Here is a 12919-nt window from a genome sequence, read left to right on the forward strand (position 1 = left end):
AATGTCCAGCATTCTGTGTAGTGAAGTTTTAAGAAACCTGTGGCCTGGATGTTTCCCATTGGAATGAATTTAATTTTTGTAGTTATTTTACCTTATTTGATTTGTAAAAGCACAGTATTTTATTTTACTGACAACATTTTTAGGTTCCCATTGATCCATCATCAGAAAATTGAAACTTAGAAATTCTGCATTTTAAGCCATTACTAGAATTAAAGCCTTCATATTCTCCTCAATATTTCCGTTAATTAATTAATTTTAATTATACTAAGAAACATAAAAATAAATGCTTGTTTAAAATTTTCCACTATATAGAGAAATAGCTCTGTGCTAGACCATTCCCTTCCCAGAGGTAACTACTGTTTTATAGCTTAGTGTATATTCTTTCAGAACTTTGCATTTTCATTTATATGTACATCAATGCATGTACATATATAGACTTACATATGTGAATTTTTCTAGAACATGGTTTTTCATTAAATATTTTCTCTTGGAGATAATTTCACAATAATATATACAGAACTGCCTCAGCTAACTGCATTGTAGTTCATGGAAAAAATATATTGTCATTCATATACTGACACTTTTTCATATAATGCACCAAGTAGATTAAATAATAGGTTTTATTGATATTAAGATCTTCTGTATAACAAAACTTCTTTGCTTTAGATTCTACACCCAGATTTGGAAGTGGCAGATCATGCTTTTCCCCCTCCACGAACAGCTTTATCCCACTCAAAAATGCTGGTAAGAAGTTTAAAATTTAAGTTTTATGCTTTTAAAGAGAACTGTACTTTTATTTGTACAATTGTTAAAGCTGAATTACATGGACAACCTAGTAAAAATGAGAGTTAGGTGGACAGCCTAGTAAACAGTGCACCAAATTAGAAATCAAGAGAATTGCTACTGACTCACCTCATGACCTGCTCAAAGAGAAGTCACAGGGCAGCACACTGACCAGTGGGGAGAAGGGCTAAAACTGTTGTCCTGAGGAAGCATAATAAGTAGCGGACAAAAAATCAGAACCTAGGCTGTAACCTGGAAAATTGTGTCAAGCAAGGATAAAAAAAGTGGGGAGAGGGAAGCTTACAAAAAATGGAAACAGTATTGTTGATAATAGAAGAGAATCAAGTTTGAGGATTGAGTAGATGAAAATAGTCCCAACTAGAAGCCATAAAAGGGTGAATATGTAACAGAGATCCCTTTTGAATTTTGCTCAGTGCATTTCTTGGAGATGAGCTTTGTGGCCAATCAGGAGCTTCATAGAGCTGGACACCTTTGACAAGTTCATTAAGCATTCTTGACTATTTCCTCATTAATTAAATAAGGGTTGACTAAATAAATCTGTAAGTTTTCTCCCAATTCCAAAACTATGATTTATATAAAAGCCTGAATTATTAAAACAGAGTTGAAGTCAGACCTTATTAATATGAGAATACATTTTTATAAGTTGGATAAATTTTGGAAGAATTTTATAAGCTTTAAAAAGTCTTTTTGATTTTTTTCTTTGTATTTGTGATATTCTTTTGATGGCTATAAAAAGCAAATGACTTTGGAAATATGCCCTTCTTGAGCATGGTGAAAGGGGAGACTGTGACTCGTGTTTTTTCTGATAGGAAAATTGAATGTGCTAGAAGCAAGTTTTGTTTGGTTCAATTTTAAAAAGAACTATTGAACAGCCTATGCTGCCAACAGTGGAACAGACTAGATGCCGATCACTCAGGATTGCCACAAAGGAGACTGACGTGTAGGAAGCACAGACATACAGATTTATTTAATAATCCCTCAACTTTTTACAACTTGTTGATTTTGTGATAATTCATTTTATTTTTTAAGAAATTCAGTTACCTAACATGTTTCTTCTTATATTTTCAGGATAAAGAAGTACGTGCAGTTTTTCTTAGATTATTTGCACAACTTTTCCAAGGATATAGATCATGCCTACAGCTCATACGAATTCATGCAGAACCAGTGATACATTTTCACAAGGTAAGGTACAGAACTACATGGAATCTGTCCAAAATGTAGACTCCAATTAAATAAAACAACTTGGTTGTTCTTTTCTGGCCATGTATTTTCCCCTTAATTTATCAAATGGGGTTATTTAAAATATCTGCTTTGTGTGGTTATATGATGATTTTTTTCCTTTTTATTTATTGGGGTGATACTTCTTTGATGAGGTACACTTTTTATCAAATTAATGCATTATTTACAGACAAAATTAGGCTAGTACAAAGTAGAATCTATTCAGGTGCACAATTCTACAACACATCATCCATTCACTGTATTGATAATTTTTAATAATACTATGGAACTAACATGTTTTCATTCAGAGTATAATGTTAACTTTAAATTGGTTTTCTTTTAAAATTGAGTATTAATTTTTGATTTCTCCTCCTGCTTTACAGACAGATCATTTTTATCCTTTCCAATACCTGTAGTATCTCAGGTATCAAAAACCTTTTTAAGAGAAGTGTAATTTATAGTAACACATTTTTGCATGAAGACACTTATTCAAGCTTTATCTTTCTACTAGAGCCCTGGTGCTTGTGGGGTCCCTTGGCCTAGCCTGCATCCTCTCGCAATCCGGGACCTCTTGGGGGATGTCAGAGAGCCAGTTTCGGCCCGATCCCCGCAGGCCAGGCTGAGGGACCCCAGTAGTGCACGAATCCGTGCACTGGGCCTCTAGTATTTATATAAGATCTTTGTTTTAATCTCTTCTCGCCCTCCCCCCAGCAGCAACCTAACCCACAGCCGATTCTGCAAGGAATCGGGCTCCCTCCTCTCTGGGTCCAGGGTACGGGTGAAACAGATTCGGGGCCAACAGTGCCCCAGCAGCAACCTAACCCACAGCCAATTCCGCAAGGAATCAAGCTCCCTCCTCTACTAGTCAGAGCGTCTGCCCCCTGGTGGTCGTTGTGCGTCATAGCTACCGGGTGAATGGTCAACCCGGCGAACGGTTGATGGTCACTTAGGCTTTTATATAGATAGATAGATTTATTTTGTTTTGAGCATCCATTCATTACTGAGTGATAAATTATTCTTTTCACATTTTCTTTCTTTACAGACAGCTTTCTTGGGGCAGCGTGGTTTGATTGAAAATGATTTCCTCACTAAAGTTCTCAATGGAATGGCGTTTGCAGGTTTTGTTTCAGAAAGAGGCCCTCCCTATAGATCCTGTGATCTCTTTGACGAGGTATAGTTTTTATCAAATGAATACATTATTTACAGACAAAATTAGGATGGTACAAAGTAGAGAAGTAGAATTTTAAACTTTTAATCAAAATTATAACTATGTTATACATTAAATATTAAATAATCCAAATATTATTACTATTATGCTTATCCAATCTTGATATTTAAAATGTGAAAATACAATTATAAAAAATGTAACTATAGGATATCTCAGACATACATAAAATCTTGAACAACTTAATTTTAAATTGTTGATTAAAATATTTTTGTAAAAATTGACAGTGATTGTGTAAGTAGAACATTTATTTTTGAAGGCAATAACACAATTCCTTTATTGGTTTCATAGAGAAAAAGTCAAAGTTTAATGAGTAGATATGTGACTTTAAGCAGTTATATATTGTTTATCAGTGTCCTAGAGACATAATTTAGCTTAGTAGCATTCTTACTGATATCCACGATAGCTCCCTTGGGAGATATTAAATATATAAAAGACAGGTTTAAGTCTCTATCATCAAGAAATTGGCCTTAGAAAGGGAAAGTTAGAACAGATGTGAGTTAAAATAAGGATGCTATTTTGTGTTCATTGTGATTTCTCTTATTTTAATGCATCTTTCCATTTACCATTTAACTATTTTCATAGAAGCCCATTCTGGTGGATAGAATGAGGAATGTTATTCCAATTTCAGTTTCTGAAAGAGGACTGTATTTGAACCAATAAATGTAAAGTTCCTTGAAGTCTGTAAAAGAAAACACTCCTAGCACCCAAGCTAGTGGAGAATAGTAATAGTGATCATATTTTGGAGTTGCTGGTTTTATTTTATGTAGAGAAGGTAGGACTCAAGGTCTTAGATTCTTGGTTCAGAGAAGGATCTTTTTATTTTTATTATATAGAGATAATTAAGTATTCACAGGTGGAGATTGAAAGAAGAGGCACATGTTTTAATTCTGAGTATGGAGAATTGCACCAAACGCTTTAATTAATAGTAGAAAAAATCATATGAGGACTTAGAAGAAATTGCCCTGAGGTGGACAATTATTTCTTACTGTTCTAATACCAACATTAAATACGATTGATCATTAGTTATCTAATATTAACATACTAGAGGCCTGGTGCATGAAATTTGTGCATGGGGGGATCCCTCAGCCTGGCCTGCACCCTCTCCAATCCAGGACCCCTCTACAGGATTGGACCTAAACCAGTAGTCGGACATCCCTCTTGCAATCTGGGACCGCTGGCTCCTAACCGCTCACCTGCCTGCCTGATTGCCTGTAACCACTCTTTCTGTCTGCCTGATCGCCCCTAACCACCTTCTCCTGCTGGCCTGATCACCCCTAACTGCTCCCCTGCTGGCCTGATCACTCCTAACCACCTCTACCTTGGCCCCCGCCACCATGGCTTTGTCCAGAGGAGGACCAGATGACTGGAAGATATCCGGTCGACCCAGTCTAATTAGCATATTACCCTTTTATTAGTATAGATATCGGCCTTTAGATCCTAGGTAATTGAGACATAATTTTGGGGTTAAATTAGATGCTCTTTATACTCTTTTCTAGCTCTTCCATTTTACTAGTCTCTGAAGCATTTTGAATAGTAATATTTGTTTATATACCCCCTTTCTTTTCTATCTAAATTCTCCCCTCTGGCAGTTTTGTCACAATTAATAATTCATATGAATTACTTTCAAAGAATTTGCTTGCTACAGCCTCTGACTATTTTTGTATGTCCTTCCCTAGCCTGGAGTGGCCTCCCTCTACCTTTCAGTCTGACCATGACCATCCATTCTTCATACTTTGCTCTTATCTCACCACCTCCCCAGAGTACATTGGAGGTCTACTTTATTTTGTATCTCTAACTTCATCTGGCAGCTTATCTTTTACTAGAGGCCCATTGCATGAAGAGATTCGTGCAATAGGCCTTCCTTCCCTTGGCTTCTAGCACCGGTTTTCCTCTGGCACCTGGGACCCAGGCCTTCGCTCTGGCCAGAGTCTGCCATCTTCGCTGCTTCACTGCAGACTCCGGCCAGAGTCTGCCGTCTTCGTCTTTGCTGCAGACTTTGGCTGGAGTCTACCATCTTCGTCTTCACTGCAGACTCCGGAGTCTGCAGTCTTGTCTTTGCTGCGGCACTCCGCTCCTGTAGATCCCTTTGCCCCCCGCCCTCCCACTCATAGCAGGCGTCCTGCCCTGCCTGGTCACTCCGCGCCTGGAGCAGCTGGGCAGCCACCATCTTTGGCCTTCTAATTTGCATACTCACTCTGATTGGCTGTGGGCATAGCGGAGGTACAGTCAATTTACATGTTTGTCTATTATTAGGTAAGATTATCTGCTTTTATAGACATAAGATACATATATCCTTTAGATTAGAAACAATGATAAGGCAAGGACCTTGTCCAAGATTCCTATTGTGTCTCTTAGTGTTCATTCTATTCTAGGTTCTGCCAGCAGTGATGATTTTTGGCATCTTGTTGATATTACTTGAAAACCAGTTCATATGTATACTTGTCAAGTGCCTAAAAGCTATGAGACATCAGACCTAAGTAATTTCTTGTCTATCATCTTTGGCCGCTTAGTCGGTTTGCATTAGAGTGTGCTTTTGTAGGAAAGTGTTGTGTGCTTCTGGGAAAGGGATCCTTGTTCTCATTTAGCTTGGGCAGTCTACCCCACAAAGGATTATGGAGCTTTGAGAAGCAGCTTATCCCCACACTCCATCAACTAGGCCTGTTAGAAGGAAAAGTGTTTGCCCTGGTTTGACAGTCTTTCTGAATCCTGGCCTAGAATAGGTGAAGTCATGGTTTTATATGTCTGTCTATTCCAGTAAATCTAGTAGTTCCTAGAAGAAAATATCTTATATCCTTTTTTGAAAATTCGTCCATCTACCCACTCCTCCTCACACATTTTTTTTCCTGTCAGTACTCTTCTCTCTACTCCAAATATACACACTCCCCCAGTTCTCCCAGCTAGTTATTTAGTAGGGACGTGGATTAGAGTTTATATAATTTGAGAACTGGAAGGAGCCTAAAGATCGTCTTGTTCCTCCATCTTATGTTAGAGATGAAGAAACTGGAGCTTAGGAGTTTTAGTGACTTTTTCCAAATTCCACTGTCAGCAGAGCTGGAACCAGCATCGGAGTGACCTGACTTGAACATTTGGTTCGTGTTTTGTGAGTTAGGGACATGTTGGTGACTTTCTGACCACCCATACTTCTCAAAGTGAGAAATGTCTAAGTGAAGCCTGGAGAATGAAAGGGTCTCTGAGTTCCAGAAATGACTTTTCCAAGAGGAAATAGGGCCCTAAATCATCAGGGGGGAGACCACTGAACTATCCAATGACTGGATAGACTCCATGCATCTAGAATAGAGGTGAAGCCCAGCAGAAATCTAAAATATTATTTTAGTAATAGTGTATATTTTGGGTGCTTCTTGGTTTGCTAATTGTATAAAATTATCACACAGTTTTCTAATTCAGTATATCTTAGAATTGATGTTTTGCCATTTCATTCTTTTTTCAAGCTGGTAGCTTTTGAGGTAGAGCGAATTAAAGTTGAAGAAAATAATCCACTGAAGATGATAAAGCATGTCAGAGAACTTGCTGAGCAACTGTTCAAAAATGTAAGTAAGTTTATTTATTTAGACAGTCATTAATTTTAAAAGTGCTAATAAAGTATTTTGTTTGAGAAACTGAAAAGCTTCATCTTTCCAGTGATAATCTTCTTGTTCTAACTTCAGACCTTTGGGACTATAAGTTAACAAGATATTACGGTTGCTACTGTGTATCAAAATAGATCTTATTGTTTTAATGATTTTCCTGTCAATTATTGCATTATGAAAACTTCTTAGTTACAATTTTCCATTTGTCATTTGCCCTCATTGTGATTTTCATTTAGGTTTCTATCTTCTTAAGAATATATTGGGCATTTTAAGACATAAATATTATACCCATTGGAGATCAGAACTACCTCAGACACAACTGCCCCATGTCCTCTGCTTTAGCTTAAAATAGTGAAGGTCCACTGGATCAGGAAAATGATTTGAGTTGAATTGTTTTGAACAGACAGGGCATGAAAAGCTAGAAGACAGCAGATTGTCCAGTGACCAACTACAAAAACTCAAGGGTGAAAATATTCTCCATATAGCAGAAATGCAATAAGTGTAAAAGATTGATGTTTCGCACTGGTAACATGTGAAGTAATAATTTGGATACCAAGAAAGAAGATAACCTAAAGTGACAGGGTGGTTATGTGCATGTGGAAAAATGGCTAATGATTACAACTCCTTCCTCTGCTTATAAAGCTTTTACAGAGTCGAATCCTTTTACTAAAAAAAGGAAAGGGGAAAGTTGAGGGAAGTAATTTTCCATCTTTTTTTTTTTTCCAGAGAGGAAGGGAGAGGGAGAGAGATAGAAACATCAATGATGAGAGATAATCATTGATCAGCTGCCTCCTGCATGCCCCACACTGGGGATCGAGCCCCCTACTTGGGACCCTTCAGTCCGCAGGCCGACACTCTATCCACTGAGCCAAACTAGCTAGGGTGGAAATATTTTTCAGGAGAATAGTTAAGAAGGATGTGGGACCCATATCCTGGTATTGTTTAACTTAATTATTTGCATAGGTGCATCTTTTTGGATGTTGGGTCATTGTTAGTCACATCCCTTGAAAATCTGAGAACCAAATTGTGTTTCTTTATTCAATTACTTATGAATTTTATTTCTGAAGTTACTTTAAAATGTATCCTTTGGGCGGATACCCTAAACTCCACATATAACTGTCCAATACTGTAATAAATCTATTTATTGATTAGTGTGCTGGAACTTGGGAAAAAAATCTGTCAGAAGGAAAACTTGTGTTCTGTGCTGGTCCTTGCCATTTATGATGGCTGTGTACAACTAATGTATAGCATGAACACATGGGACAGTTCTCTTGACTTATTGTAATAATAAATATTGAGTGTTTAAAGCAATGTGCCAGGAATGGGATTAAGCACTTTACATAGTATATCATCTCTATTCCTCATATAATTATGTAAGATATAGGTGTCTTTACCTCCATTTTACTGGGAATAATTGGCTCAGGATTGTAAATGGCTATTAAGTAATTGAATCCAGATTTTAAATTCAGGAATTTTTATCTATCCAATTCCTAAGTTGATGTTCGTTCACTCCATTAGGCTGGCTCATCTTCAACTGGAAAAAATGTGGTATTTCCAATGGCTGATTTTATAGTTGGTTCTTTATAAAGCACTTTAACGTACTTTCTCATATGATCTTGGAAGTTACCCTGTACCCTGTGAGATAGATAGTGATATTGACATTGATAGGTGAGGAAACTGAATATTAGAAAGCTTTTTTCCTTGCCCACTTGGAATGATTTATTGATATATTTCGAAAAGTACAAAAACATTAACTGGGAGTCAGTGTTTGATACTCTGGGATTGATTCCTTTAATACTGAATGTTTATTTCTTAGATCTTTGCAAACCTATTCCAGAACTGCAAAATTTTATAGCTAGTAAGTGACCAGAGCTGGGGTTCTGACACACGTTTGTCCTGTTACAAGACTGAATACACAATGCATGTTAGGGAGTATGCCAAGCCACTTTAGTGAAGAAATGAAATAAAAAATTTTTTGCCATTCTAGACCTTAAATTTTGTGATACATAGCTAACACTAAGCTAACACAGAAAAGAAAACAAACTGCAGTAAAATAAATATCTACTAATTATATAGTCTTAAAGGTGAATGCAAAGCATGAACAACCCCTGTCCTTTAACACTGTTAAAGAGGTCATCACGAGGGACTGTATGACTAGTAAGAGGTGGAATCGCCCTTCAAATGAACTCTACATTCTTGAGCCCTTATTGGATTTCTTTCCTTCCACAATCCAATTCTATTTCATTTCATTTAATTAATTCCATTCATTCAGTATGTGTTTGTTCGGCACCTACTATTGCCAGCATTTTCTAGATACATGATTCCAGATATTAATCCTTGAGAAGAGGATACATGATGAGTGAGAATTTGAGACTATCCCAATGGATTGTCATCAGACTTTCTATAACTCTTTCTAGTTTTAAGAATTTAAAGTCCTTGATGGTCCCAACATTCCTGAAGTAAATACTTGACAAAGTTAGAAAGGAGAGCATGATGGTCATGCAGGAAGTTGAGGGGAGGGAGGAAGGATGGTCTCAATGCAAGGAAAATCATCCAGATGGTTCCATTTTTGTAGTCAGTTTTCTTAAATCAAATTTCTAGAATTTCCTCTGGTAAACAAGAGCCAGCCATATAATTTGACTGTTTTCTTATTATTGGGTTATAATTGGGACCTGGTGGTTCCATTCCGATGATTGTAAATACTTTATTGCACTGAGGTCTGGTATGTGTATCTAGCATCTCTCCTTTACTTCCCTTTGAAATACCTCAAAAATGGACCTTAATTTTTCAGTTTCTTCTTGCCACTCCTTTATATTCCTAGTGAGTAGGAATGAATTGTAGGAATGTGAATAGGGTGAATTGTAACTGGGTTTAGCTGCTATTTTGACTTTCTGGAGCTCCCTAAATAATTAAAAAATGTATTTGGTGACTGGTGGAGGAGGGGAATGGGAAAGTGGAATGAAGGAGAAGAAAAGGAATAACTCCATTACAGACAAATTGGGTAAGCATTAATAAGGTTTTTAACATGAAGATTATTGCCTATATATCTTTACAGCTTTTCTTTCCTTGCCCAGTTGATAATACTGGGTCCACCCACCTTGGCTTTCAGAATCTTCAGTGTCTGAATGGCAGCACATTTAGCTACTTACCGCTCTATCCCTATGATTCTTGACATACACTCATAAAGGACCACTAACTGCACACAAAATGAGAATTTTAAGGTAGGCCAGGATAAGAATTTTGTAAAACCTCCATTTCATGGCATCAAGTAATTAGTTGGACATGTGTTTTACTGTTTTATATAGTGCAGGTTTTTAAACTTGTTTTGCATCTGCAGTAGTACATAAATATTAGCTAGATTGTGTGACAGTTTTCTTAAAAGTAAAGGGGTAAATGAGATCACTTGGACTTCCTTATAAAATAATATGAGATTTTTATTTGTGCCTTACCAGTATTTCATTGCCCAACATGGAAACAAATAGGTTTTTAAATCCCAACAGGAGAACAAATCCCAACTATAGGAATAGCCATTGTAAATCATGTCAGATCTACACCCTTTACATTTCTGCAGAAAGTTAATTTCACTAGCAGGCAAATTTAGTCTACATGGATGATATTTGTACTCTCTGCTAATTCTGAATAAAGGGATTTTTTTGTTGTTGCTATAGGAATGAAGTAAAACATTGTGATCATCTTAGTCTTAAAGAATCAAAACATAAACAACTTGTTTAGATTATTATGAGAAAATGAGGCCCCCAACCCAAAGCATAAAAATCAAACTCTTTCCCCCATACTGTCTGGTTTGTTTGTGCATTTTTAAGTCAGCTTTACAATGATAAATTCTCATATAGTAAAATTTGCACTTTTTAAATGTATTGTTCAATGACAAATGAGTGAAGTATACAACCACCACCACCACAGTGAGAACATAGAATATTTACCAGTATTTTACTCCAAAATTTTCCCTAATGTGCCCTTATAGACATGTTCTCCCATCACCCCAAACTCTTAACAACTAATACGTTGTCTGTCTGTCGTTACGTAGTTTTTTGAGTTTGATTTCTTTCACTTAGCATAATTTATTTTAGATTCACCCATGTCACTACTTAAATCTGTTGTTAATTCCTTTTTATTGTTGAGTAGCATGCCATTGCATGGGTGTACCAAAGTTTTATTTATATGTTGACTAACTGAAGGACAGTTTTGGAAATTATGAATAAAACCACCCTAAACATTTGCATAGGTTTTTGTATGTACATAATTTTTAACTTCTCTTGGGTAAATATTTAGGAGTAGGATACTGGTAACAGAAGGTTAACTCTATAAAAACTAGGAGCCCAACCAGTGTGGCTCAGTGGTTGAGCAGCAACCTATGAACCAGGAGGTCATGGTTCAATTCCCTGTCTGGGTTGCAGGCTAGATCCCCAGTGTGGGGCATCCAGGAGGCAGTTGATCAATGATTCTCTCTCATGATTGATGTTTCTACCTCTTTCTCCCTTTCCCTTCCTCTCTGAAATCAATTTAAAAATATTTTTTAAAAAAAGAACTAAGACACTTCCCTGGTGTCTGTATAATTTTGCATTTGCTCCAGCAATGTATGAGAGTTCCATTTGCTCCATATCTTCAGCAACACTTTGTATCCTTAGTTTTTTGTTTTTAGCCATTTGAATAGTTGTGTGGTGGTATCTTATGGTTTTAATTTGCATGTCAATAGGTGAGTGAGAATATAGGTCTCTTAGCCAGTCACTATATGCTTCCTGAGTACTTATAAAAATAGTACTTGTCTTAGTCCTGGCTGAAGTGGTGATTAGAGTGTCAATCCTCGAACTGGAGGGTCTTGGGTTTGATTCCAGTCAAGGGCACATACCTGGGTTGCAGGTTCAATCCCCAGCCTCATTGGTGAGGCAACCAATCAATGTGTCTCTCACCTCGAAGTTTCTTTCCTTCTCTCTCTCCTTTCTCTGTCTCTTCCACTCCCCCTCTCCTTTCCTGTCTTTGAGAATCAATGGAAAAAACATCCGCAAATGAGGATTAATAGCAACAACAAAAATAGTACTTGGATTAGAATATGAAGCTTCCAGCTATAATCATGAATTAGAACAGTGCTTCTCAACAGGGACAGTCCCTTCCCCCCAGAAATTTGGCAGTATCTAGAGACATTTTTTGTTGGCATAACTGGAGAGGGTGTACTACTGGCTCTGATAGGCAGAGGTTAGGGATGCTTCTAAACATCTTACAATATACAAGACACTCCCCCTCCAAAAAATTATTCAGCCCAAAATGTCAATAGTGCCAAGGTTGAAAACCCTCTATTAGGCAACCAGCGCATTAGATATTCAAGTCATACACCAAATTTATTTGTATTAAGGATGAGACATTAATTCAATTAGATGATCATTGAAAGGCTTATGAAGATGAGAAATTGAGAATGTTTCATTCCATCAATACTGTGTTCACAGACAGGCAACTCTAAAATGTTTAGTTACATTTTGTCAGTGTTTAACTTAGTCCAGTGATAGTATTGGTTTCAGTAGTATTTAAAAGGATTTGTGTAACTTGATATCCTACATAGCTCTAGGTATAACTGGTGCATATTAAATAATTAATAAATGTCTAAATTAATATGGAAAACTTGGTAACCTCTAACAAGTTCACATTGATTTGTCATTCACTGCTGAGACCAATGTGTAGGAGGAAATTTTTTCCCCCCAATGCAGTGGTTGCCTACTTTGAATTTCCAGTAGGGGTTGGGGTTTTTTGTTTTATTTTGCTTTGCTGTGCTTTTATTTGAAGTTGTTCTCAGCCTCGTTTTCTTTAGGCCCGAGGCATATTCTCATTCAGCTTGACAAGAAAGGAGAAAAATTCATGTTTCCATACCAGATAGTATGTATACCATTTTTTCAAGTCTGAGAAAATCGTACCTCCCATTACTATAGTGTGCCCTTACAGCAGGATTATGGAGACATTTCTTGAAAATCATTATCCAACTTCAAAATTCCCTCTTAAGCGATAGTGCATTTTGCCAGCTTTCTTGGGCAGTTCATCTTGCATGCTTTGGACAAAATTGTTACCATGTTCACCA

At 36.9% G+C, this 12919-nt stretch overlaps 1 protein-coding gene across 3 annotated transcripts in view; it reads left to right on the forward strand.

The window, feature by feature from the left end:
* Positions 1 to 12919, forward strand: part of SBF2 (SET binding factor 2) — a 369973-nt gene that overhangs the window by 211032 nt on the left and 146022 nt on the right. For all 3 annotated transcript variants that reach the window (XM_079788328.1, XM_079788326.1, XM_079788327.1), the window contains exons 10-13: positions 667 to 744; positions 1873 to 1986; positions 3065 to 3193; positions 6700 to 6798. In XM_079788328.1, the coding sequence (XP_079644454.1) occupies positions 667 to 744; positions 1873 to 1986; positions 3065 to 3193; positions 6700 to 6798 (420 nt within the window). The remainder of the gene's footprint in view (positions 1 to 666; positions 745 to 1872; positions 1987 to 3064; positions 3194 to 6699; positions 6799 to 12919) is intronic.

This window comes from Cnephaeus nilssonii (assembly GCF_951640355.1).
Source record: "Cnephaeus nilssonii genome assembly, chromosome: 13".
Classification (NCBI taxonomy): Eukaryota; Metazoa; Chordata; class Mammalia; order Chiroptera; family Vespertilionidae; genus Cnephaeus; species Cnephaeus nilssonii.